Source organism: Hylobates moloch, unplaced genomic scaffold, assembly GCF_009828535.3.
Source record: "Hylobates moloch isolate HMO894 unplaced genomic scaffold, HMol_V3 SCAFFOLD_1, whole genome shotgun sequence".
Taxonomy (NCBI): domain Eukaryota; kingdom Metazoa; phylum Chordata; class Mammalia; order Primates; family Hylobatidae; genus Hylobates; species Hylobates moloch.
In genome coordinates this window covers 59643238-59668869 of record NW_026652276.1, presented here as the reverse complement: position 1 = coordinate 59668869, position 25632 = coordinate 59643238, and the positions used below count along the sequence as shown (strand labels likewise).

General features: G+C 35.6%; 1 protein-coding gene across 2 annotated transcripts in view; it reads left to right on the top strand.

The window, feature by feature from the left end:
• Nucleotides 1-5570: 5570 nt before the first annotated feature.
• DNAJC10 (DnaJ heat shock protein family (Hsp40) member C10) overlaps nucleotides 5571-25632 on the top strand; it is a 56681-nt gene continuing 36619 nt past the window's right edge. Inside the window, exons 1-9 of one of the 2 annotated variants that reach the window (XM_032755217.2) lie at nucleotides 5571-5774; nucleotides 7475-7637; nucleotides 9479-9529; nucleotides 16345-16427; nucleotides 16631-16762; nucleotides 17616-17709; nucleotides 18795-18872; nucleotides 20249-20292; nucleotides 23991-24128. In XM_032755217.2, coding sequence (XP_032611108.1) covers nucleotides 5571-5774; nucleotides 7475-7637; nucleotides 9479-9529; nucleotides 16345-16427; nucleotides 16631-16762; nucleotides 17616-17709; nucleotides 18795-18872; nucleotides 20249-20292; nucleotides 23991-24128 — 987 coding nt within the window. The remainder of the gene's footprint in view (nucleotides 5775-7474; nucleotides 7638-9478; nucleotides 9530-16344; nucleotides 16428-16630; nucleotides 16763-17615; nucleotides 17710-18794; nucleotides 18873-20248; nucleotides 20293-23990; nucleotides 24129-25632) is intronic. The other variant, XM_058440453.1, reaches the window with a different exon arrangement.

The window sequence follows — 25632 nt, the reverse complement described above, 5'->3', positions numbered from 1 at the left end:
ACATTCTTGTAACTTTGAAATTCTTTTCCATTTTTTTCTTTTCTTTTTTTTTTTTTTTTTTTTTTTTGAGACGGAATCTTGCTCTGTTGCCCAAGCTGGAGTGCAGTGGCCTGATCGCGGCTCACTGCAAGCTCCGCCTCCCAGGTTCATGCCATTCTCCTGCCTCAGCCTCCTGAGTAACTGGGACTACAGGCGCCCACCACCATGCCCGGCTAATTTTTTGTATTTTTAGTAGAGACAGGGTTTCACTGTGTTAGCCAGGATGGTCTCAATCTCCTGACCTTGTGATCCACCCGCCTCAGCCTCCCAAAGTGCTGGGATTACAGGTATGAGCCACCACGCCTGGCTCACTTTTTTTAAATTAAATAATTCAATACTGTAATGACATTCCGTTGTTTAAACACTTCTGTGGCTTCCCATTGCTCGTAGGAAAAGGCCCAAATTCCTTAAAATAAACTACATCTTGTCCCTGTCTACTTTTACATTCCCATTTTGTTGACTCTCTCCTTTTGGCTTGCTACATTCTGGTGATCTTTTTGTTCCTTTAACACCCATGCTCTTTTGAAGTACAAGAACTATGCACTTGCTGTTCAATCTGACTATAATATTCCCTAATTTTTTGCCCATATATGTTAAATTTCTTTTTTATTTTTATTTCTGGTAAAACCTTTGACAAATCTTTGCCCCTAGAGTAGGTCACAACATCACAACACTATGTATTCTTCCTTCATAATTACAGATTTGTTTGAATAATTGATGTGTCCTCTATTATCCTACTTACTGAGGGCAGAGCTATGTCCTTGCTTACCACAGTAACCCTAATGACCTAGCCCAGAGAACAGTAGACTGTTTTAATTAATAAATTAAATGTGCACTTTGGGAGGCTGAGGTGGGCAGATCACCTGAGGTCAGGAGTTCAAGACCAGCCTGATCAATATGATGAAACCCCATCTCTACTAAAAATACAAAAATTATTTAGGCGTGGTGGCAGGTGCCTGTAATCCCCACTACTGGGGAGGCTGAAGACAGGAGAATCGCTTGAACCTGGGAGGCAGAGGTTGCCGTAAGCCAAGATTGCGCCATTGCACTCCAGCCTGGACAATGAGAGCAAAACTCCATCTCAAAAAATACTAAATAAGTAAATAAATGAACTGTGTAAGATTAATCAATCCATCTGTGCTCCTGACTCCATCCCTCTCATTATCTGTGGCCTCTTTCTTTTTTGGCTTCTACTCAGCTTATAAACTTGCTCAAGTCTTTCCAAGCCTAAAGTATTTCCTCTTTGGAATCCACATCCTCTTCTAGTTACATGAGTTTCCTTCCTCTCTTCACCCAAACTTTGAACAGAGTATATGTACTTGCTGTTTCCATTTCCTCAGCTCCTAGCCAATCTTTAGTCTACTACAATCTAACTTCCAGCCTTACCATCCACCAAAATTGTGCTTACTAAGGACCCTATAACCTCCTAATTGCCAGACCTAATTAACAAGTTGCAGTCAGTGTCTTATCTGACTCACTCTAACTTCCTTGATGTTTAGTTCCTTTTGCCCATCTCTGATCATCGCTTTTTTACATCCTATATGGGTTCTTCTTCTTCAGCCTATTTCTCAAATTAATGTCTGTTCATTCAAAAAATATTTATGTAGTAACTACCATATAGTAAGAACAGCTGGAGCCATAACAGTAAATAAAATGAACAAGAATCCACCTTCATGAAGCTTAGATTCTTTTTCCGTGTGTGCTTTCATTCTTGATGTTAGAATTCCCCAAGGTTTTAATCCTTGGTCCACAACTTTGCTTATTCTGCACACTTTCTTTGGGTGATCTGATGATTTTTCTCCTATTTTTTCTCCAATCTAGACATTACCCATGAGTTTTATGCAGGGTATATTCACTAAGATATGATCTAGGAACCTTGAACTAGATATGTCCAAGTCAGAATCCTTTATCTTTTCCCTAAACAGATCTTCATACAGTGGGTAGTATTCAGCCATGTGAAGTCAGAAGTTAACCTTAAATCTTTCCTTTATCTTATCCAACCAATCACCATCTCTTACTTTTTTTTTTTTTTCCCCAAGACAGAGTCTTGCTCTGTCACCCAGGCTGGAGTGCAGTGGTGTGATCTTGGCTCACTGCAACCTCTGTCTCCCGGGTTCAAGCAATTCTCTTGACTCCTGAGTAGCTGGGATTACAGGGGTGCGCCACCATGCCCGGCTTATTTTTGTATTTTTAGTAGAGATGGGATTTCACCATGTTGGCCAGGCTGGTCTCGACCTCTTGACCTCAAGTGATCCACCCACCTCGGCCTCCCAAAGTTCTGCGATTACAAGCGTAAGCCACCACACCCGGCCCACCACCTCTTAAAGCATTTACCCTATTTGTCTAACATTCTCCTTTCTCCAGTTTTGTATGCTTTGCATCCTCTCTCCAATAGCTGCCAGGATGATCTAAATACACTCTCAGTCTCTTTTTTTAAAAGCTTCCTCATCACCTAAGAGATAGGAATCTATGTCTTCATCTTGGCATAAAAACCTGTCTGTGATCTGGTCCCTGCTTTATCTTCCAGTTTTCTGTTTGTTTTTCAATTTACTTTAAGATTTTGTTACAGTGTGTAACAAAATGGTTACACACTGTGTCATAATGCTTAACATCATAGTCTCTGAAGCCAGGTTGCTTAGATATGAATCCCAGCTCTCAAATATTTGCCTCAGTTTCCTCAAATGGGAAATAGATATAGTAGCCACTATCTTGTAAGATTATTTGGAGGACTAAATGAGTTACTATACGTGTGCTTAGACCAGTTCCTGAGATATATTAACTACTATTACATCAGGCTGCTTCTAATATGTTTGCCTTTGTTCATTCTACTTCCTCTTCTTTCCTACCACGTATTAGCTTAGCCATAGATCCTGTATAGTCTTCCAAGTTTTTAGAAGCTGACACTTGATCTACTGCCCGAAACTGTTACCAATCACAACTTATTTCATGTTAGGGTTGATGTTATAAGCAGGTATCCTCTAGGCTCGGTTTTCTCTTTTAAATATAGAAAATGTAGTAAATATAACCACTTCAATTGTTATATTGCTGTGGGACAAAATGCAGTTTCTGTACCATAGCAGTAGGATATCAAGGTAAGAGAACAACGATAACTCCCCAGTTTCTAGCTTGTATGACTCAGAATCCAGAAAATATTGTAGAAGTCTCAAATGCTTGTTGATACACACGCTTACACAAAATTGTAAATGTTTTAATTTCCTTCAAGTTTCCTACTGCCTCTTCAGTCCGCTAGCCTGATACTGCAATCAGCGTCGTTTCAGGCAAGTTCTCCTTTCTCCGCCAAATTTCGCCTTTCGGCCTCACCCACCCATCACCCAAACAAATCCTCCAAATCTTCGTCTTCCCTTTAAAAGACTCTCAGGGAACTCAACCCCAAAGCCCGCCCTCTGGGTTTCCCCGTCACCCTGGCAACGGAAGCAGGAAGAGGCGGGCTTCGCCATCCACCGTCCCCACCCGCGGCAGGCGCCGGCCGCATTGGTGAGGGGGTGCGGGCTGCTTGGCCAGGGCACTTCCCTCAGCTCCGGGTTGGAGCCGGAGCCGGATCCCGCGCACACCGCCACGTCAACCTAAACCTACACCGCCCTCTCCACCCCACCGCCGCCACCGCCGCCGCGCCCGCTAGGCCCGCAGCGGGTCTCCCAGCCAGCGTCCTCCACGCCTTTCCCACAATGCTCCGCGCCAGGCCCCGCCCCGGCTCGCCGTGGAGACCGGCGCGTGAGGAGCCTACCGGTGCCGGCCGCGGGCTAGTAGTCGCCGGTGTGGCTGGACCTTACCCATCCCGTGCGCCGCGGCTGGGCCGTCGGAGAGTGCGTGTGCTTCTCTCCCGCACGCGGTACTTGGGCTCGGCCAGGCGGGGTCCGCCGCCAGGGTTTGAGGATGGGGGAGTAGCTACAGGAAGCGACCCCGCGATGGCAAGGTGGGCATGGGCCCGGGGCCAGGGCTTTGCTGGAGCCGGTGGTGGCCTGGGCCCTCCGGTCAGGGAGGGGCGGAATGGCTGAGCGCCTGAACCTCCCTTCCTGTGCGCTCTTACGACCTGGGTATTGTGTTCTCGCTCCCCACCTTCCTCCTCCCTGTTATCCACACCACCCTTCTTCGGCCCAGCGATTCCCTCTCAGTTACTTACACTTTCTCCCTGAGTCCGACCTGAGACTTCAGACACCAGCAACACTTGACAGCCCTGTTCCCCCGTGTCTTCATCTTTCCCCGTCTCCCCTATCCCACTCTGCAGTGATGGCAACGCGAAAGCTTGCGCCTTCCATTTACCTGGCGCTTCCACCTGCCCCGTAGCTCGGGCCACGGGCAGTTCGGCCACACCCACGCTGAGAACAACCCCTGGGCGAGAAACATCTTATCCCAAAGTGTTGATTGAGACTATGCCCTCTCTTTTTCTGATGGTTGTTTTCTTGTTTGGATACTTGTTAATCTCTACATCATTATATTTTTCAAAGGTATATTTTTGTGGAATGAAAAGGAAGTATTAGAAATGAGCTGAAGACCATTCACAGGTAAAGAGAAAAATTTTGAAATAGACATTTAGGATTAAATGAAAAACAGAAATGAGGTGCAAGGAGCGTTAGATTTTTCAAAGCATTACGAGATCTGTGGAACTAAAATATAGTGGTTGAAATGTGATATGATGAAGTAATGATTGTTTTTGCCCTGCAGAGTATGTCTAAATAACCGATTCCCTTCTCTTTTCATGTTTTGTTTCTACTTACACCAAACATGAACTTTGCAATAAAATTACACTGGTAACTTACAATTATTTTTCTGCTATTTTTAGAAAGTGGCCTCTACTTAAATTCAGTATAAGCACCTTCTGAGAAAACTCCGGGAAAAAGATCGACTGCTGTGTAGATTGTCTATTATAACAATATACTTCACTGTCATTTCTGGTAGGGTTGTATGAGAAGTAAAGAACCCTATGTTTTCTTCTAGTCCCTCCCAAGGACATTTCCTACTAGTGAATTCTGCTGAAAATGAAAATTAGCTTTAGGAGGTAAAGAAGTAGCTAAAAGGAAGAGGTATTAAAGGCAACGCTATAACTGGGTAGAAAGAGGAAGGACATGTAGCTTATTGCCACCTTTGTGTTCTGATGCACGTCAGAGGTATTTTCTCAGTGTATAGATTGCTGAGTGTGTGTGTGCGAGCTACTTAACTACCACTCATGACCTTTTATCTGCTATCTTCAGTGATTTCACAAATCTAGCTACATGGGTGTGGAAAGAGTGAAAAATAGAAAGTGGGGCATTCACACTGATTTGCCATTTAATGGAGATTGTATTGCTGACCATGTTCTTTAATAAATAAATTGTGCTATTGTTTTTAGTTCAAAATGTATTTTAACTGCCTGCTGTTCTTTCTTAGATTAATATTTTTGGGGACAGATTTGTGATGCTTGATTCACCCTTGAAGTAATGTGGACAGAAGTTCTCAAATTTGCATATTACATCAACTGGAACCAGCAGTGAATCTTAATGTTCACTTAAATCAGAACTTGCATAAGAAAGAGAATGGGAGTCTGGTTAAATAAAGATGACTATATCAGAGACTTGAAAAGGATCATTCTCTGTTTTCTGATAGTATATATGGCCATTTTAGTGGGCACAGATCAGGATTTTTACAGTTTACTTAGAGTATCGAAAACTGCAAGCAGTAGAGAAATAAGACAAGCTTTCAAGAAATTGGCATTGAAGTTACATCCTGATAAAAACCCGGTAGGTAAACGTTTGTTTTTAAAAATACTTGATTATATTTTTGGTACATTTTGATATTTATTTAAATTGCTTTAAATGATCAAATGCTTAAGAATAATCACATGTCAAAATTATAATTCACCTTGTATACTAGAAACAAAAGCACCAAAATGTTCTGCATTATTTAGGATCCCGTGAAGGAATCTCAGTACCAAAAATTCAGTTTCCTCTTAATTTGTAGATGATTTTCCAACAATTCTATTAAAGACATTAACCCCAAAACAAACAATAATATCCATGAAGTAGTCGAAGTAGTTTTCTTATTAAAGTAGGGTAAGATCAAGTATTTTAGAACAGGAACAAAAAATATTTTTTTAAAACTCAGAGGGTATGACTTGCTAAAAATAGAAGTAATAGCTAATAATAGCATGTTTTAACCTCGACTATTTTCTTCTGTGCACAAGTCCACAAACCAGAGTTAGAAAGTTTTATAAATTAATACTTGACAGCAGCTGAATATAATGCCAGTAATAAATATTTATATACCCATTAACGTAAATCTTTCAAAACTAAATTCATTTTAATTTTTATGGTGTTTTTGTAATTTATTTGATTATTTCTTAATGAGATTTGGCGTTCGTCATTAACAAGGAGAAGACATAGTTATAATTTTCTCTTTTCTAGGTAGAAGTTTTAAAATAGGCTTATTTTATTTCATTGCATGAAGCTGAGCAAGAGAAACAATATTTCTTTAAATATTGTTTAGTTGATTATCTTTTCCTGAGATCCACATTCAAGATTTTTTTTTAATTTTTCTTTAAAATTTCAAATGATGATTTTTAACTTTCCATATAAAAGATAGTAGACTTCTACATCTGAGTATTATTTAAATGAAAGCATCCTTCAGAAACAAATTTTATGAAACACAGTAACAAGGAAGAAACATTTCTGATCTAATTTTGGATTGTTTTCTTTTCTTTTTTTTTGAGATAGGGTCTCACTCTCTTGCCCAGACTGGAGTGCAGTGACGCCATCTCGGCTTCCTGCAACTTCTGCCTCCCAGGCTTAAGCAATTCCCCTGCTTCACCCTCCTGAGTAGCTGGGATTGCAGGTGTGCGTCACTACTACCCGGCTAGTTTTTGTGTTTTTAGTAGAAATGGGGCTTCACCATGTTGGCCAGGCTGGTCTCGATCTCCTGACCTCAAATGATCCACCCTCCTCAGTCTCCCAAAGTACTGGGATCGATTTTGGGGTGTTTCTGATACTGGCTTTTATGTAATTATCTGATAGATTGGGGCACATCTTTTTCTAATTAAGTTGATTTTACCTCAAATAGAAAAATAACCTACAAATGTGTTGATTTATAATTGTTATAGGAGTAATAAATATTTGTGAAATTAAGAGTTTCAACAGGCTTATTAGTTTCAGCTGCATTTTTAGGACGCCTAACTCACACGGTCTGATAACGTCTGTCAACCTTTTGAAGAGTCAATTATTTCATTACTTTTCTTACTCTTTTTTTTGTCGTTGTTGAAGATTATAGTTTCTTAAAAAAAACTTCATTTCAAGCCATGGTAACTCATGTCATGTTGTATTACCCCTCCTCATGTTGGTATATGGTCTCCCAGAAGTTACTAGATTAATTAAACCTACGTATATGTTTTGAAGAAACTTGGATTCTGTATCTGAAATAATTGTATTATATCTAATATTTTTAACAGAATAACCCAAATGCACATGGAGATTTTTTAAAAATAAATAGAGCATATGAAGTACTCAAAGATGAAGATCTACGGAAAAAGTATGACAAATATGGAGAAAAGGGACTTGAGGATAATCAAGGTGGCCAGTATGAAAGCTGGAACTATTATCGTTATGATTTTGGTAAGGTGATACGGTATTACTTATGGAATATTTTTTATCTGAGTAAAAGAAAAGTGAATTCTGTTTCACCACTTAGCTTATATATTTAAGATGCGTCACTTTGATTAGCTCCTTTTAATTTGCTGTGGGAGTGAAATTTAAAAGGAAAGTCAGTTGGTATACAGAGATGATCTGTACAGATATGAAGTATTGGTCAAATCTTGTTAAATACTTTTAAAATAAGGATTGCTATTTAATGAAAAATATGCATTCATGGACTGCATAATGACATTTCACTTAACAATGGATTGTATGTAGGACATTGGTCCCATTAAATTACAATACCATATTTTTACTGTACCTTTTCTATGTGTTAAATACAAAGATACTTAGGATTGTGTTACAGTTGCCTATGCTATTCAGCAGTAACATGCTGTACAGGTTTGTAGCCTAGATGTGTAGTAAGCTATACTATCTAGGTTTGTGTAAGTACACTCTGTGATGTTTTTGCAACAACAAAATTCCCTAACAACACATTTCTCAGAATGTGTCCCCGTTAGTAAGTGATTTATGACTATATATTTGCATTAGGGGTAGTTAAATATTTCTTTCAGTATTTTTTAATATTGAATAATATTTCTTTCAATATATTTTAGAGCATCATATTTTCCAAGAAAGGCTAACCTTTAAGTTTAGTAATGATCTCTTTAATAGAAATGCCATCCTTCTCATATGGAACCCTTATTGATGTTTTAAGGTGTTTTGGCCTTTGGTTGACATTAAGGTCAATACCTTGAAACATTATCAATAAAGGTTCCATATGAGAAGGACGAAAGGTGTTTTTTTTCTTAAACATGAAGGAAAAAATAAGGTGGAAGGAGGAAACAAAGGAACCAAGGAAGAGAGATTGTAAACACACAGGTATCAAGGCAGGAAGGTGTGTTCAGAGACCCAGTGTTTCTCCTAGTCATTAATTAACCTCAAATGCAGGCTAAGAACTGAATATGCTTCTGTATTAGACTAAAGTATTTTAAATTTATATCTGGAGGATTTGCTTTTAGTAAATAGAATTTTTTTTTTCAAAATAGTATTTTCAAGTATATTCTCTACACCTTGATAGTCTGTATCAAGGGTTAGCATACTGCATTTCATAGGCCAAATCTGGCTTGCCATTTCTTTTATAAATGAGTTTTATTGGAATGGAATTACGTTCATTTGTTTACATAATATATATGACTTCTTTCACACTTCTAGAGCAGAGTTGAGAAGTTGTGACAGAAGCCATACATCCCACAAAGCCTAAAAAATTTATATTTACTAAATATTTTGTCTGCCTCTGCAAATACTCTAAGCTTTTTAGCAGAAGATATTCTAACGTGATACCATGTATTAAAAACCATATAATCTGAAAATTGAATGAGGTCTGTAGTCTAGTTAACAGTGTGCCACTCTCAATTTCCTGGTTTTCGATATTGTACTATAGCTACATAACATGTCACCATTAGAGGAAGGTGAGTAAAAGGTACACAAGTGTCTATATTTTTGCACCTTCCTGAATCTGTAATTATTTTTAAAACCATAATATAAATTTTATATGGAGGTAAAATTATGTGAATATTAGGAACTACCACATACACATCTATGAGAGTCCATATCAGAATTCTAGTATCTTTAGACCACCCTAAATATATTGATAGTATTATTTACTTTTTTTTTCGCTTAGGCTGTTGCATATTGTCTAAGTTCGAGATTTAATATAGTAGTTTGATTTTTTTGATGATTAAAATGAGTAATCTATTTTGATGTGGCAATTTATATGGTGAAGTTTTGATTTTATAATTTTTATATACTTTTAAAATTAGGTATTTATGATGATGATCCTGAAATCATAACATTGGAAAGAAGAGAATTTGGTAAGTTTGTGGGCTTAAGGTTTTATAAAACTAATACAAGTTCGAGCTCATCTAAAACTCTTGGGGATATATATGTTTGAAATTTAGAAATCTTTTGGATTTTCAAACAGTAATAATGTAATATACTGTATCTTAAATATTTCTAGCAGAATGTGGTGAAGTGTACAATAATAAAAACATTAATATTTCTGTAGCAAAATGTGTAAGTATACTAAATAAAAGAAATTTAAAAATCAGTTCAGATCATGTTTGGATGCCAAGTGAGCTTGCTACAAACTTACAGCAAAACTTCTCAGAGCTTTTTGATTTTAGAGTTTTGGCTAAAGGTATAGTTATTTTGGAAGTAGATTTAATTTGATGGGCAACTTTGTGTGAAAATGGCCATAAAAATACAGTTCTGCATTTTCCATTGCATTTTAGAAAATTGTATACCAGAATAGATTCTTATACTTTCATCCTTTGTACAGTAATAATAGGTTTATTTTTTCTACTTCAAAGCAATAAAACTTCAAATTTAAATTTTATATTGCTCTACCACAATTGTATTTAATTTAGAAAACTAAAATACGGCTGGGCGCGGTGGCTCACACCTGTATAATCCCAGCACTTTGGGAGGCCAAGGCGGGTGGATCACTTGAGATCAGGAGTTAAAAACCAGCCTGGCCAACATGGGGAAAACCCATCTCTACTAAAAATACAAAAATTAGCTGGGCATGGTGGCATGCACCTGTAATCCCAGCTACTTGCGAGGCTGAGGCACAAGAATCACGTGAATCTGGGAGGCTGATATTGCAGTGAGCCATGGTGGCACCACAAAAAAAAAGAAAACTAAAATAGCGTACCAATTGCAAAAAATACATATAAATCTATATAATGTTTTTCATATATTACTATCGTTAAAAATTTATTACAGGTACTTGATTTTAGACAGTTTGTTCCTTCTAAGCAAGGGTGGCTTTTTTTTTTTTTTTTTTGAGACAGAGTCTTGCTTTGTCGCCCACACCAGAGTGCAGTGGCACGATCTTGGCTCACTACAACCTCTGCCCCCTGGGTTCAAGTGATTCTCCTGCCTCAACCTCCCGAGTAGCTGGGATTACAGGTGCTCGCTACCGCACCGAGCTAATTTTTGTATTTGTATTTTTAGTAGAGACGGTTTCACCGTGTTGGCCAGGCTGATCTCGAACTCCTGACCTCAGGCAATCCACCCACCTTAGCCTCCCAAAGTGCCAGGATTACAGGCATGAGCCACCATATCTGGCCAAGGGTGGCATTTTAATCTTATTTTCTACATCATGCTGGTGAGCTCCACAAACAAAATAACTGTTCAATGTGTTACTTTGTTAAAAGCCTTCTAGGTGAACACTTGAACATGTTCTAAGTGAATAGAAAATATATCTTCCCTATATTCTGCAAATAAAATAGGACAATTTGATCCATTTGGATTGTTAATAGAATTAATGCTCATGTCACAAGCTGATAGAATCATAACTCTCTTGTGTGAGTTATATAAACCTATATGCACAGCTGTTCCTGTGTGGTTTTTATTGTGTCTCATCTCCTAATACATCAGTAAGTGTTTTGTGTGCCAATGGTTCAGAAAACATCGGAATTATAGATAGAGGAACTGAACAAAACTTGCAAGCTTACTAATCCATGAGTCTACCTAGAATGAGACTTCACTGATAGTTATATTGTATATGGGTTCACACTTTTTCAGATGTGTCACTATGCAGAACAGCTTAAGAACTGTTAATAGTTCATATAGAACCCCAAACTGTAGTTCAAGATAAATTGCAGCCACAAAACTTCAGAGATAATTCATAAATAATTAACCTTGCTTGATGAGAGGAATGAGCAGGAGCATTGTTGTGATAGAGAAGGACCCTCTAGTGAAGCTTTCCCAGGCATTTTTCTGCTTAGCAGATGTTATCATTTCTGGCTCTCTAGAAAGTCAACAAGCAAATGCCTTCTAAGCTCTTCTATTATATGCAGCATAGGTTAAGTAGGTTTAGTCAATTCTGACAGCTACTTTAAACTCTGAAAGAATAAAATAAGAGACCTACATAATATAGTAAGGATTGTGGGAATTAAATTTACTATAAGCCCTAAATAAGACATTACCTTGGAAAATCACTTTATTTGAAAAGACTGAGGGTTTTTTTTTAACAATTCAAAACATTAATACATACTTGCTAAAATTATAGATTTGAACATATGATATCTAGCCAATAAATAGTACATTTTATATTTTATCTGTAAAATGACCTGATGCAAATTACAAATTTTACTCAGTTAAAAAATTTAACATTGTAAAAATGTGCTTTCTCATTCAAGATAAAAAGGCGAGAATAATTTGCTTTTGGTTAAAGGATTTCCATATAATTCCGTGTTAAAATTTGTTATTTTAAAATAAAAATTTCAGAAATTACAGTAAGACATTAAAACATACATGGTATTCTAAATACGTGCAGCTAATTCAGGCTAATTAGAAACAGGTACAGGACTCAGTGTTCACCTACATTTCAAGTATAAGATAGACCTTTGGGAAAACAGTTAATCTGTACATTACAGGCAAAGTAATTACATTTTACTTTGCTAACAGAAGCTGTTAATTGGAGTTGTATGTATATTAACAGACAGTAGCTGTAGTTGTATAGTTTAGAAGTGGAAAGTTACATTTTGAAATGTAATCTATTCTGGGTCACTGTTACGCACAGCATCCCATTGAGCTGTGATGATACAGTATTAAAAATATTTTAACTTTATTCTTATTACTCAGCAATCAGTGGGAACTTGGCAAATATGAGAAGTTCTCTATGAAGACAAAGTACAGGCGTACCTCATTTTATTACACTTTGCTTTATTGCACTCCATAGATAATGCCTTTTTTTTTCTTAACAAATTGAAGGTTTTTAGCAACCCTACGTCAAGCGAGTCTATCAGCTGAACATGTTTCCAGTAGCATGTGCTCACTTCATGTCTCTTTGTCACATTTTGGTGTCCAAACTTTTTCATTATTATTCTGTCTGTTAACGGTGATCTGCAGTCAGTGATCTTTGATGTTACTATTGTAATCGTTTTGGAGTGTGCCCATAGGATGGCATACTTAATTTTTGTGTCTATTCTTACTGCTCCCTCTTCCTTCTCCCTTTTCTCTCCCTCTTCTTGGGTCTCCCTACTCCCTGAGATACAACATTACTGAAACTAAGCCAATTAATAACTACAGTGACCTCTAAGTGTTGAAGTGGAAGAGATGCACGTCTCTCATTTTAAATCAGAAGCTAGAAATGATTAAGCTTAGTGAGGGAGGCATATCAAAACCCAGGACAGGCTAAAAGGTAGGCCTCTTTTGCTAGTTAAATTATAAATGCAAAGGAAGAGTTCTTCATGGAAAGTAAACGTGCTACTCCAGTGAACACACTAATGATAAGAACACAAAACAGCCATATTGCTAACATAAAGAATGTCTTAGTGGTCTGGGAAGATCAAATCATCCACAGCATCCCCTTAGCGAAAGCCTAACCAGAGAAAGGCCCTAATTCTTTTCAATTTTATGGAGGCTGAGAGAGATGAAGAAGCTGCAGAAAAAAGTTTGAAGCTAGAAGAGGTTGGTTCATGAGGTTTAAAGAAAACAGCCATCTCCATAACATCAAAATACAAGATGAAGCAGCAAGTCCTGACATAGAAGCTGCAGCAAGTTTTCCAGAAGATCTAGCTAAGATCATTGATGAAGGTGGCTATACTAAACAACAAATTCTCAGTGTAAATGAGACAGCCTTCCATTGGAAGAAGATGCTATCTGGGACTTTCATAGCTAGAGAGAAGTCAATGCCAAGCTTCAAAGGATGGGCTGACTCTCGTTAGGGGCCAGTGCAGCTGGTGACCTTAAGTTGAAACCAGTGCTCATTTTATGAAAAACCATGAAGAATTAGGCTAAATGGGCTCTGCTCTGTAAGTGTAACAGCAAAGCCTGTATGACAGCACATTATTTTATGAATATTTTAAGCTTTCCATTGAGACCTACTACACAGAAAAAAAGATTTCTTTGAAAATATTAGTGCTCATTGACAATGCGCCTAGTTACCCAAGAGATCTGATGGAGATGTATAAGGAGAATAAAGTTTTTTTCATGCCTGCTAACGCCATATCCATTCTGCAGCCCATAAATCGAGGAGTAATTTCGACTTCAAGTCATATTATCTAAGAAATACATTTCATAAGGCTCTCTCTACCTGCCATAGGTAGTGATTCCTCTGATGGATCCAGGCAAAGTAAATTGGAAACCTTCTGGAAAGGAGTCACCATTCTAGTATCATTAAGAACATCTGTGATTCATGGAAGGTGGTCAAAATATCAGTGTCACAGGAGTTGGGAAGAAGTTCATTCCAACCTTCATGGATGACTTTGAGGGGTTCAAGGCTTCAGTGGAGGACGTAACTGTAGATGTGATAGAAATAGCAAGAGAACTGGAATTAGAAGTGGAGCCTGATTATGTGACTGAATTGCTGCAATCTCATTATAATGATCTCATTATAATATAATTATCTCATTATAATAATCTCATTGTGGGGCGGTGAGGAGTTGTTTCTTAAGGATGAGCAGAGAAAGTGGTTTCCTGAGATGGAACCTACTCCTGGTGAAGATCCTGTAAACAATGTTGATATGACAACAAAGGATTTAGAATATTACATAAACTTGGTTGATAAAACAGCAGCAGGGTTTGAGGCCAGTTTTGACTCCAATTTTGAAAGAAGTTCTACTGTGGGTTAAATGCCATCAAACAGCATTGCTTGCTTCAGAGAAAATCTTTCAGGAAAGGAGACATCAGTCAGTGTGGTGAAGTTCATTGTCGTCTCATTTTAAGAAATTGCCACAGCCACCCCAACCTTACACAACCACCACCCTGATCAGTCAGCACCCATCAGCATCATAACATGCATGACTTGCTGAAAGGCTCAAATGACTGTTAGTGTTAGCATTTTTTACCAATAAAGTTATTTTTTGTTCCTTGGTTGGTTTGTCACCCCAGCTGGAGAGTGCAGCAGCAGGATCATAGCTCACCACAGCCTTAAACTCCTGGGCTCAAGCAATCCTGCTACCTCAGTCTCCCAACTAGCTGAGACTACAGGCATGTGCCACCATGTCCAGCTATTTTTATAGAGACAGGGTCTTGCTGTGTTGCCCAGGCTGGTCTCAAACTCCTGGGCTCAAGTGATCCTCCTGCCTCAGCCTCCCAAAATGCTAGGATGACAAGCATGAGCCACTGCGCCCAGCCTATTTTCTAATTAAGGTGTGTACATTTTTTTTTTTTTTTAGACATAATGCTATTTCATAATACACTATAGTATAGTGTAAATATAACTTTTATATGCACTGGAAAACCAGAAAATTTGTGTGACTCCTTTATAGTGATACTTGCTATGTGGTGATTTGGAAACAAACCCGCAGTATCTGAGGTATGCCTGTTACCAGGGTAGGAGACATTTTTACTACAAGCAAGGTTTTGTGTCAAATACCATTCAAATTTGTTTTACAGCATATTTTTATTTAAGACTTACAAACAGTAATACCTTGTGTAATTATTGTTTTCTATTTTTATATAAAAATAACTACCTCATTACTTGTTTGTAGCTGATAAGATAATCCCTTCTTTCATTAAAGTTTGCATTAATTCTGTTAACATTTTTACCTAAATTTGTACTGGTTTGTGGTCTAAACCAATATGGCAATTTTTTCGACCACCACTATATAATGATCATTTGCCAGACTTTGAAAACATTGCCAAAGAACAGCTGATAGTCCTGAATTACACACTTTGCTAATGTATAGATTAACTGTTTTCCCACAGGTCTGTCTTATGCTTGGAATGTAAGTGAACACTGAGTCCAGCACCTGTTTCTAATTAGCCTGAATTAGTTGCACATATTTAGAATACCATGTATGATTTAATGTCTTACTATAATTTCCGAAATTTTTATTTTAAAATAATAACAAATTTTAACATGGAATTATATGGAAATCCTTTAACCAAAAGCAGATTACCCTCGCCTTTTTATCTTGAATGTGAAAGCACATTTTTACAAAGTTAAATTTTTTAAGTGAGTAAAATTTGTAACTTGCATCAGGTCATTTTACAGATAAAATATAAAATGTACTATTGGCTAGATATTATATGTTGTTCAAATCTGTAATTTTAGCAAATATGTATTAATGTTTTGAATTGTTAAAAACCTCAACCTTTTCAAACAAAATGATTTTCCAAGGTAATGTCTTATTTAGGGCTTAGATTAAATTTAATCCCCGCAATCCTTACTGTATTATGTAGGTCTCATTTTATTCTTTCAGAGTTTAAAGTAGCTGTCAGAATTGACTAAACCTACTTAACCTATGCTGCATATAATAGAAGAGCTTAAATCTCAGTCACTCCATTTGTCTTCTTTATTTCTCTCATGCACACAAACTCTTATGTGAGGTTTGGCTGCTATTTCTTGTGCCATCACTTTTTACAACTTTAAGGCCATATTTATCTTGCAGTTTGAGGCTGCTTCTTTTTCAAGTATGGGCGTAGGAGAGTTTTTTTAAAAAAGCTATTGTTGGTTTGACATTTGAAATATTTCTTGTGAAAAAAAATTTTAATTTTTTAAGAATGTCATTGATGTAGAAGATATAGAAAAAAATTGCACAGAAAATGAGAAAGACAATATGAAAATTTTATGACTTTTTAAAATTCTGATCTCCACAAAAAGTTTTTAACTAAAATATGCATGAACCTTTAGTAAATAATTCTAAGTTGTTTGCATTTTGTGTATTTTTAGATGCTGCTGTTAATTCTGGAGAACTGTGGTTTGTAAATTTTTACTCCCCAGGCTGTTCACACTGCCATGATTTAGCTCCCACAGTATGTATTTTTCACATCCTCATTACTGGTTTTATTTTTAATTGATTTGCAATTTGTATGTTAGAATTTTTTTTCTATGAATAGTAATCAAAAATGATTATCAAATACTTTAAATGTCTGGTTTAAAAATGTATAGCTTGGAGTGTGTTCAAGGGAAGAAAAGTAGTCTTATCAGAGAAATATGTTTTCTTTTTCTGTCATAGTGGAGAGACTTTGCTAAAGAAGTGGATGGGTTACTTCGAATTGGAGCTGTTAACTGTGGTGATGATAGAATGCTTTGCCGAATGAAAGGAGTCAACAGCTATCCCAGTCTCTTCATTTTTCGGTCTGGAATGGTAAGGGATAAAGTTAGCATTTTTTAAATTTGTTAAACATTATGACAAGTTAAAGACTAGAGAAAATAACAGTATGTGGAATTTGCAGAACATTTTAAGTCTTGTTTTAGGTGCCATCTCACTAGTCTTCTGTAATAATAAACATTTTGGATTATGAATTTTTTTTTTTTTTTTTTTGAGACGGAGTCTCACTCTGTTGCCCAGGCTGGAATGCAAGGGCGTGATCTCGGCTCACTGCAACCTCTGCCTCCTGGGTTCAAGCAATTCTCCTGCCTCAGCCTCCTGGGTAGCTGGGGCTACAGGCACCCGCTCCCATGCCTGGCTAATTTTTGTATTTTTAGTAGAGACGGGGTTTCGCCATGTTGGCCAGGCTGGTCTTGAACTCCTGACCTCAGGTGATCTGCCCACCTCAGTCTCCCACAGTGCTAGGATTACAGGGGTGAGCCACAGTGCCTGGCCAAACACCATTGACTTTGCTGTATTTTAAAATTAAATGTTTGCCAATTTCAGTTTCTGTCTTAAGGAACATAATTTATACAATATGTATATTGTATTTGGTAGTTTACAAAGTATTTTACAAGTGTTGTCTCATTGAATGTAAAGCTCTGATATCTTTTTTCTTAGTTTCCAGTGATGAACCTGAAACTATTATAAATGGTATTATTAAAATGTGTTCCATAGAATCTGTACTGTCAAGATCATTAGGATATCATTTGGAAATACATTCTGCTATTGAAAAATAGAACTTTGCTGTGTTATTCAAGATAATGTAAAAATCCAACTCTGGTATTATTTTTATTGAGTTTTAAAAAGAAAAAGTAAAAGATGTTTCTCTTCTTACAAAAACCAATAGGCCCCAGTGAAATATCATGGAGACAGATCAAAGGAGAGTTTAGTGAGTTTTGCAATGCAGCATGTTAGAAGTACAGTGACAGAACTTTGGACAGGTAATTTTATTTTCTTAATTTGCTTGATTTTCAGGGTATTTTGAAATCAGTATTTTGTTTTTAATGGCAATATTAACATTTTGGTCATGGTATTGAAATTGTAAAGTGTCTTTTCCATGTTTCTTAGAAGGGAATTGTGTCATTTACTCTGAACTCTGCAGAATTTAACAAACTAGTTAAATTTGTACAGAAACTTGAACTATCAAGATATAGTAAATGGATATGAGATAGGGCTAGGGTAAAAAGGCATCTCTCAAAGTGCAAAAAATGTTTTGTAATACAAGTGTTTTGTTGCTTTTTTAAGTATGCTTATCAGTCAGTAAATTCAAACCTATTCTGTTTAATTTTAAAGTTTAAAAATGCTTCTAATCTTAGGCTTTTAACTCATTAACTGCCTTTAGGCAGATTAAGCTAATAATAGTATTTGTGCTCAAGGTGTTCATTTTATTCATTGAGTAAAGTTACGTGTCAGAAACTATTAAATAGTAGGGCTGCAGTAATAAAATATATAATCTCTGCCATCGGTGACTTCATTAGTGAGGAAAACATTAGTAAACAATTAAAATGCAATATAGTAACTATTATTAGAGAGCTTAAGGAAGCATAAGATACGTAAAACAACCCAGTTGGGGAAAAGAGAGTTAGAAAATACTTCTTGAAAGAAGTCATATCCAATCTGTTATGAAAATAAATAGGAAGCCTTAGGAGATCACTGTGTATTTGGGGAACTGGCAATACTTCATGAATCTGACAAAAAGATGAATAATTGGGTCAAGTGATGTGGGGAAATATAATATAGCTGGCTAAATAGGTAGACAAAGCTCAAGTCACAGGGGCCTAACTTGCCAATTTGAGTTTTTTTCTTAATGAAATAATGAATTTAGTTTTTATATGATGAAAAAATTGGAGAGCCATTGAAGGAATTTGTCATACTCAAGAGTATCTTTGGAAAGATAACTGGTAAAACTCAGAGTGGATTAGAAGAGGGTGAGATTAGAAAGGAAAAATTACTTAGAAGACTGTTTCCATTAGTAAAGGAGTAATAGGTGATCAGGATTTGCTTTTTTTCTTTTTTTTTTTTTAAGGAAATTTTGTTAACTCCATACAAACTGCTTTTGCTGCTGGTATTGGCTGGCTGATCACTTTTTGTTCAAAAGGAGGAGGTAATACTATTTTAATTTTGTTGGAATGAAGAGAACATGACATTTAAATTTTTCGTAACAGTTTTAAGTATGCTACTGTAATTGATTATTAAGTACTAGAAACTGCAATTTATGCCCAAGATTACAATTTTTTTTACTTAATGAATATTTGTCCTTTTCATTATTTTACACATGAGGTTATTATTCATTTTTTAATGTATGCTTTATGTTTTTATGTTCAGTGGACCAGTTTTTCAGCTTAAATAGACTCATGATAAATTGTACCTTCAGGTAGCCACAGATGTTATTTGACAATTTGCAAAAATAACTAGTTGTTTACAGCTCTAACCCCTCCCAAAATAATAATTTTCTGGAAATATGGACTTTGCTTCATGCTTGTATATATCTCTCAAACATACATAGATTTGCCTCATACAATTATATATTTGAAGATGACAGCTTCTTCTAGGAACCTTTCCCTGAATAAATTAAGTTGAAAATTCAGTACTCTGCATAGCAAGCCACAAACTGTAAACTGTGTTAAAACGATGTGGTTGGTTAAAATTTGGTCTAAGATAACAAAATATTATAACTCAATGTATTTGCATGTATTTAATCCCAACATGAGTCTTTTCCCCACATTTCATCTCTCAGCCTTCATGCTGCTATATCGAAAAGGTACTGCCTTGTAACAAATCAACCCATTACCCCATCCTGTAAGGCCTATGCTAGGAAGACACTGCCTTGCAGCAAAACGTCAGCCTTAAACTTAACTAATCACCAAGGGACTTTATCTCATTTTGGCCTATTGCCCAAATTTCTGTTCATCCACACATGAACAAAAGTTCTTACATTCTCTGAGATTCTTTTACTTCTCACTTCAGGTAAATTGCTTCACCCTGTCTTTGTAGGCTCTGTGATGCTATAGCTCTCTTTCTTCTAAATCTTCTCTCATTGTATTCTAGTGTTCATATTTACAGAACTTTCATAAAAATAGTGAAGGCACTATTTAAAGATTTTATTGTATTTTGAGGATCCTTTATATACTTTTATCAAATATCGATTACATTTTATTTCCCCCCAATTTTGAGATCTCTTGGATAAAAGCGATTGTTGATAGGAGAGATTGAGTGTATTAACCTAAAGAGAGAAAATTATTTTCTGTGTAGCTAGACATCCTAGAAATTAAAGGGAGAGAATTAAAGAAAGAGGGAGTGAGGGAGTGTGTGTGTGTGTGTGTGTGTGTGTGTGTACAAGGATTTCCATATTTATCAATAGAGTCCAGCTCAATTAATTGCCTTCAAATGCACATGGTAATTTGGGGGAAAGGCAAATGCAAGTATTTTCATTAGGCTTAATAAAGGTAAAACTGCCTCATAAGGTCTTTTTGTCCCCAGATTGTTTGACTTCACAGACACGACTCAGGCTTAGTGGCATGTTGGTAAGCATCAATCATTTTGTAAAACTATATCACCATGTAAAAAAACACGTTTAGAAATTGATTTGAAACATTTTCTTCCCTTATTTCTTGAACATTTAACTCACCTATTTGTAATCTTATTTTCTGATGACTGTATTCATAGCTATGTATTTTTTCCTGAATAATTAGCTACGTTCAACAAATTTTGACGTATCAATTCTAAGTGTCATTTACTTTTTAAGTATTCTGTAATTTATAAGTTCCTCTTCAACTGAAGTTACATGTTAGTGTTTTTGTCATTTCCCAACTTTATCTTTTGTTGTTTTCTTTTTTAGTCATTTTTTTAATGTATATAGCTCTCATGTTACGGCTGGAAAGTAGTCTGAGTGATGTTGATTTTTTAACACCATTGAAATACGCTTTGTGGCTTGACAAAGCCATACAAATTGTCAGTTGTGAAAATTGTGGAAATTCTTTGTGAGCTTGAATATAATAGTATCCTCTATGTTAGGTGTAATATTACATTTATTAGATCAGATTTATTCATCATGTTGTTTTTGGACTACATGATCTATAATTTCTAAGAGGGGTATATTAAAATCTCTACCATCAATCATTGATTTATCCATTTCTTATATTTCTGTCAGTTCTTCCTTTACATATTTTGACATTATATTGTTGGCAGCAGTATGATCATTATATCCTTTGGTGGCTATTTATTTCTCTTTGTGCATTATGGATTTGTTTACACAAATTCTGTTTTATTTGATATTTAAAATCACCAACTTAGTATGCTTTTGTTTCATTTCCCTTTCCTTATTTCACCCTATGCCTAGGCCTTTAGTTTTTCAACACTACACATTAGAATCACCTGAGGAGCTTTTAAAAATACTAAAAAAAAAAAAAAACCAGGTCCCCCAGATCAATTAAATTAAAATATTTGAGGGTGAGGACTGAGCATTAGTATCTTTATTATTTTTTTTTAATATTTGGTGATCAGAGTGATTGGCCTATATTTTTCCTTTCCAGTAAAGTCTGTGCACTTTTAGCATCAAAGTTAGGCTGGCCTTTAAATGTGTTGGAAAGTATTCTCTCTTTTTCTCTTCTTTGGAAACAGTTTCTGTACAACTGGTGTTATTTCTTTCTCAACTTTTTTTTTTTCTTTTTTTGGTAGAATTTATCAAGAAACCATCTGGGCCTGAAGTTGTCTTTGAATCCATATTTATAGACTTTTCTCCAGTCTCTCTCAGATAGATAGATAGATAGATAGATAGATAGATAGATAGATAGATAGATAGATAGACAGACAGATTTTCTACTTCCTCTATTTGGTAAATTCTGTTTTTCTAAGACTTTGTTCTTTGAAGCAAATGTGTAAATGTATTACTATAAAAATTGTACATAATATCCTATTTTTTTATATCTGTAGTATCTATAGTGATGTTCTTTCTTACTTTCTGATCATATTTTGTGTGTATGTCTCATCTCTTTTATTCTTACTCTGTCCAAGGAGAGGTTTTTTAAGCTTTATAAGTCTCTTCAAAGTCTCAAGTTTTAGCTTTATTGATTTTTTTTTTTTTTTACTGCCAGTTTCTTGATTTCATTGACTTAAATACGATATTTCCTTCCCTCTACTTTTTATGATTTAATTTGCTGTTCTTGAATGATTAGTTCATTGATCTTCAGGCTTTCCTTTCTAATATATGAATTTAGATTATAAATTAGTGACTACAGCTTTAGGTACATCTTCTATTTTGATATATATATAGTATTTTGATGATCAGTTCAAAATATCTTTTAATCTTCCATTTTTATTTCTCTTTGAATCACAGATTCTATATTTTTTCTTCCTAATCATAAAGGGTATTTTTAAAAGTAATTTTGTTATTTTTGGCCAGCTTGATTCTACTGTGGATAATGAACGTGGAATCAGTTTTTTTAAGTTAAGCCTTGTTTCATGGCCCAACATATGGTAAATTTTTATAAATGTTTCATATGCATTTGAAAATAAATCCTGTAATTCACAGGTACACATTTCTATAAAATCAGTTGGGTCCAGTTTGTTAGCTATGTTAATCAAATCCTCTAGATCTTAATAATTTTATTGTCTGCCTATTCTATCAATAACTGAGAGAGTGTCTTAGTATCCTCCACTACTTTGTGGATATTTCTATTTCCTTTGTTTCTGTCAATTTTTATTATCTATTTTTGATGCTTTATTAGATGGATATTAATTTAGAATTGTATGTTTTCTTGGTGATTTGAATCTCTAACCTGATGAAATAACCCTCTTGATCTCCTTTCATGCCTTTTGCCTCCAAGTCTACCTTGACTGATACTACTATAGCTACACCAGCTTTCTTTTGTTTAATGTTGGCATTTTTCCATTTTTTACTGTCACCCTTACTGTATCCTTATATTTATTGCCTGCAGTCAGCGTGTAATTAGGTTTTGTATTTATGTAGTTGCCATTTTTTATCTTAGTCCATTTACATTTAATGTTATTCTTGATATATTTGGCTCTATGCTTACCATCTTGTCAGTTTTATATTTGTCCTGCCTGTTTTATAGTCCTTTTTTCTTTCTTTTTTGCTTCTTTTGGATTAATCAAGTGATTTTTAAAATTTCATTTCCCATCTCTACTAGCTCTTTGGTTACCCATCCTTTTATTGTTCATTTAACGGGTATCCTAGAAATTTTGTACATGTATCCTGACTTACTCATTTGCTACGTAACGCAAGAGTACTAAACAGAAATTATTTTACTACCTCTGAAACTTTGCTGTTGTAAATTTTAATCAAATATGTTTTTTTCTAAGTTCTGTCTTAAATGCAGTAAAGTGAATACATCTTAAGTGTACAACTTAATTTTTACATATATATGCTCCCATGTAACACCACCTAGATCAAGATCTATTCTTTCTTAGCTATTAATTGTTTGTGATTTTCTGAAGTTTCATTATGATACACATAGGTCTGAGTTTCTTATTTATTCTGATTGACATTAACTGGACTTCTTGATCACTATACGTTAATATCTTTCATCAGTTGTGGAAACCTGTCAGCTGGTATTTCACTTTTTGTTTCTGTCTCATTCTCCCTTATCTTTCTGAGATCCCAGTTGAATGTATGTTAGAACTCTGTTTGTGTACTAACTTGCCCAGTCCAGAAATTTTTTTCAGTAACTTAAGGTTATGAGAAATGTACTTTTTGTACAGGATTTTTGGAGCTCACTAAAGGATTAGCTTAGCCACTGTAGATGAAAACTAGGAAGATACTAATTTAAATGCACATTGTAGACACATACAGAGACTGTCTCATAAACTGTATAATTATTAAAAGGATAGCCATAATGAAAAGTCTTAAACAGTAGTTTGGTTTATTTTCTTTAACCTGAAAGACTATTGGACAGCTCACTTTCTATAAAAATTGTAAATGTAGTTTTTTGTGGATTTGTAGAAAGAATTATAAAAAGTAGATTTCTACTGTTAGGGAAAAACCATTTCTCAAGTTAGTACAATTTTTTGCACTTAATATTTCTAAATTTATTAAAAAGTAATTTATAATATTAGAAATCTACTTTTTAACTTTGCTGTAGAACTAAGGCATGAAGTTTTATGGTAGAAAAGTTGTGTTTTTAGCTAAGTAAAGCTCTAAATCCCTTTAACTTTTTGCCTCCCATTTACAACATGGTTTGTTTTTTGTTTCTTTCCATTTTAGGATGGTCTTGTTAATGTAGGATGGATGGACTGTGCCACCCAGGATAACCTTTGTAGAAGCTTAGATATTACAACAAGTACTACTGCTTATTTTCCTCCTGGAGCCACTTTAAATAACAAAGAGAAAAACAGTATATTGGTATGAATCACTTTAAACTAATTTCTTTACATATAATATACAAACACCCTCAAAAATAATACATTATTTTTGTAAGCAGTGAGCAAAGAAATGAACAATTTATATTGTCTGATTGTGGAACCCTTATTTAGAACAGATACTTAATTTCTGAGATTCTTTTTAATACATGCTTCAAATTATAAAATTTAAGGATTATTTTTAAACTGACGATTACATTTCATTTAAAGTCATTATGTCTTTACATTTAAAATTACCTTACATTTAAAACCATTATATTTTTAAACCCCAAAAGTATGGAGTACATTCCTAGGTTATACGAAAGAGCATTTATACCATGAGTTTTCATTGTTTTCTACTTAATTGTTTATTTTCTTTTTTTTGAGATGGAATCTCGCTCTTGTCGCCCAGGCTGTAGTGCAGTGGTGCGATCTCGGCTCAGTGCAACCTCTGCCTCCTGGGTTCAAGTGATTCTTCTGCCTCAGCCTCCTGAATAGCTGGTATTACAGGCACCTGCCATCACGCCTGGCTAATTTTTGTACTTTTAGTAGAGATGGGGTTATGCCATGTTGGCCAGGCTGGTCTTGAACTCCTGACCTCAGATGATCCGCCCACCTCGGCCTCCCAGAGAGTTGGGATTACAGGCGTGAGTCACCGCGCCCAACCTAATTGTTTATTTTCTAATGTTAAAAATATACATCAGTGGTAGTTTTGGCTGGGGCCTAAGTATTTTTCTAAAGCACCCCGTGGGATTCTGGTGTAAACTCAGTTTTGACATCTTGTAATGTGGTATACCTCCTTAAGTTTGAGTGAGGAAACTGAAGGTCAATCTAGTTGTCAAGGAGCTGAGATAAATAGTGGGATATTGGATGGGTCGCTTCGGAATCCCAAAAGAAAATAAAGACTCTGATAAGACAAATCTCCCTTAGTTTTCCCTCTGTACTTTAACTCTGCTTTTTTAGATGTTGATAAAGATAACATATACTCATTTCAGAAATTCATATATGGCACAGAGCTGTAAAAGAAGATGCAAAATTCCCTAAAACCAAATCACTAATAGACAGCCACCATCAAATCTTGGTAAATACCCATCCAGCTCTCTACTGAAATATATATGTAATTACTACTTTGTGCCAGCAATTCTCTAGTTTATATCTGTAACTCAAACCTCTGTTCTCCACTCCAGATGTATTATACACATCCACCTATACATATATGTGTGGATGTGTGTGTGTGTGCTTGTGTATGTATATGTATGTGTGTACATACGTATATATCACTGCTCATTCAATGTCTCCCCTGGGATATTAGTGTCTCAAATTTAAATGCCTATAACCATATTCCCAATATCCCCCCATAAATCTGCTTCATCCAGTTTTTTCCCATATTATTTGATGAAAACTCTGTTCTTTATTATTCAAGCCAAATGCCCTGGAGTTATTCTTGATTTCTCTTTTTCTCATACCTTATAACCAATTCAAGAAAATCTATGGCTTTATCTTTAAAA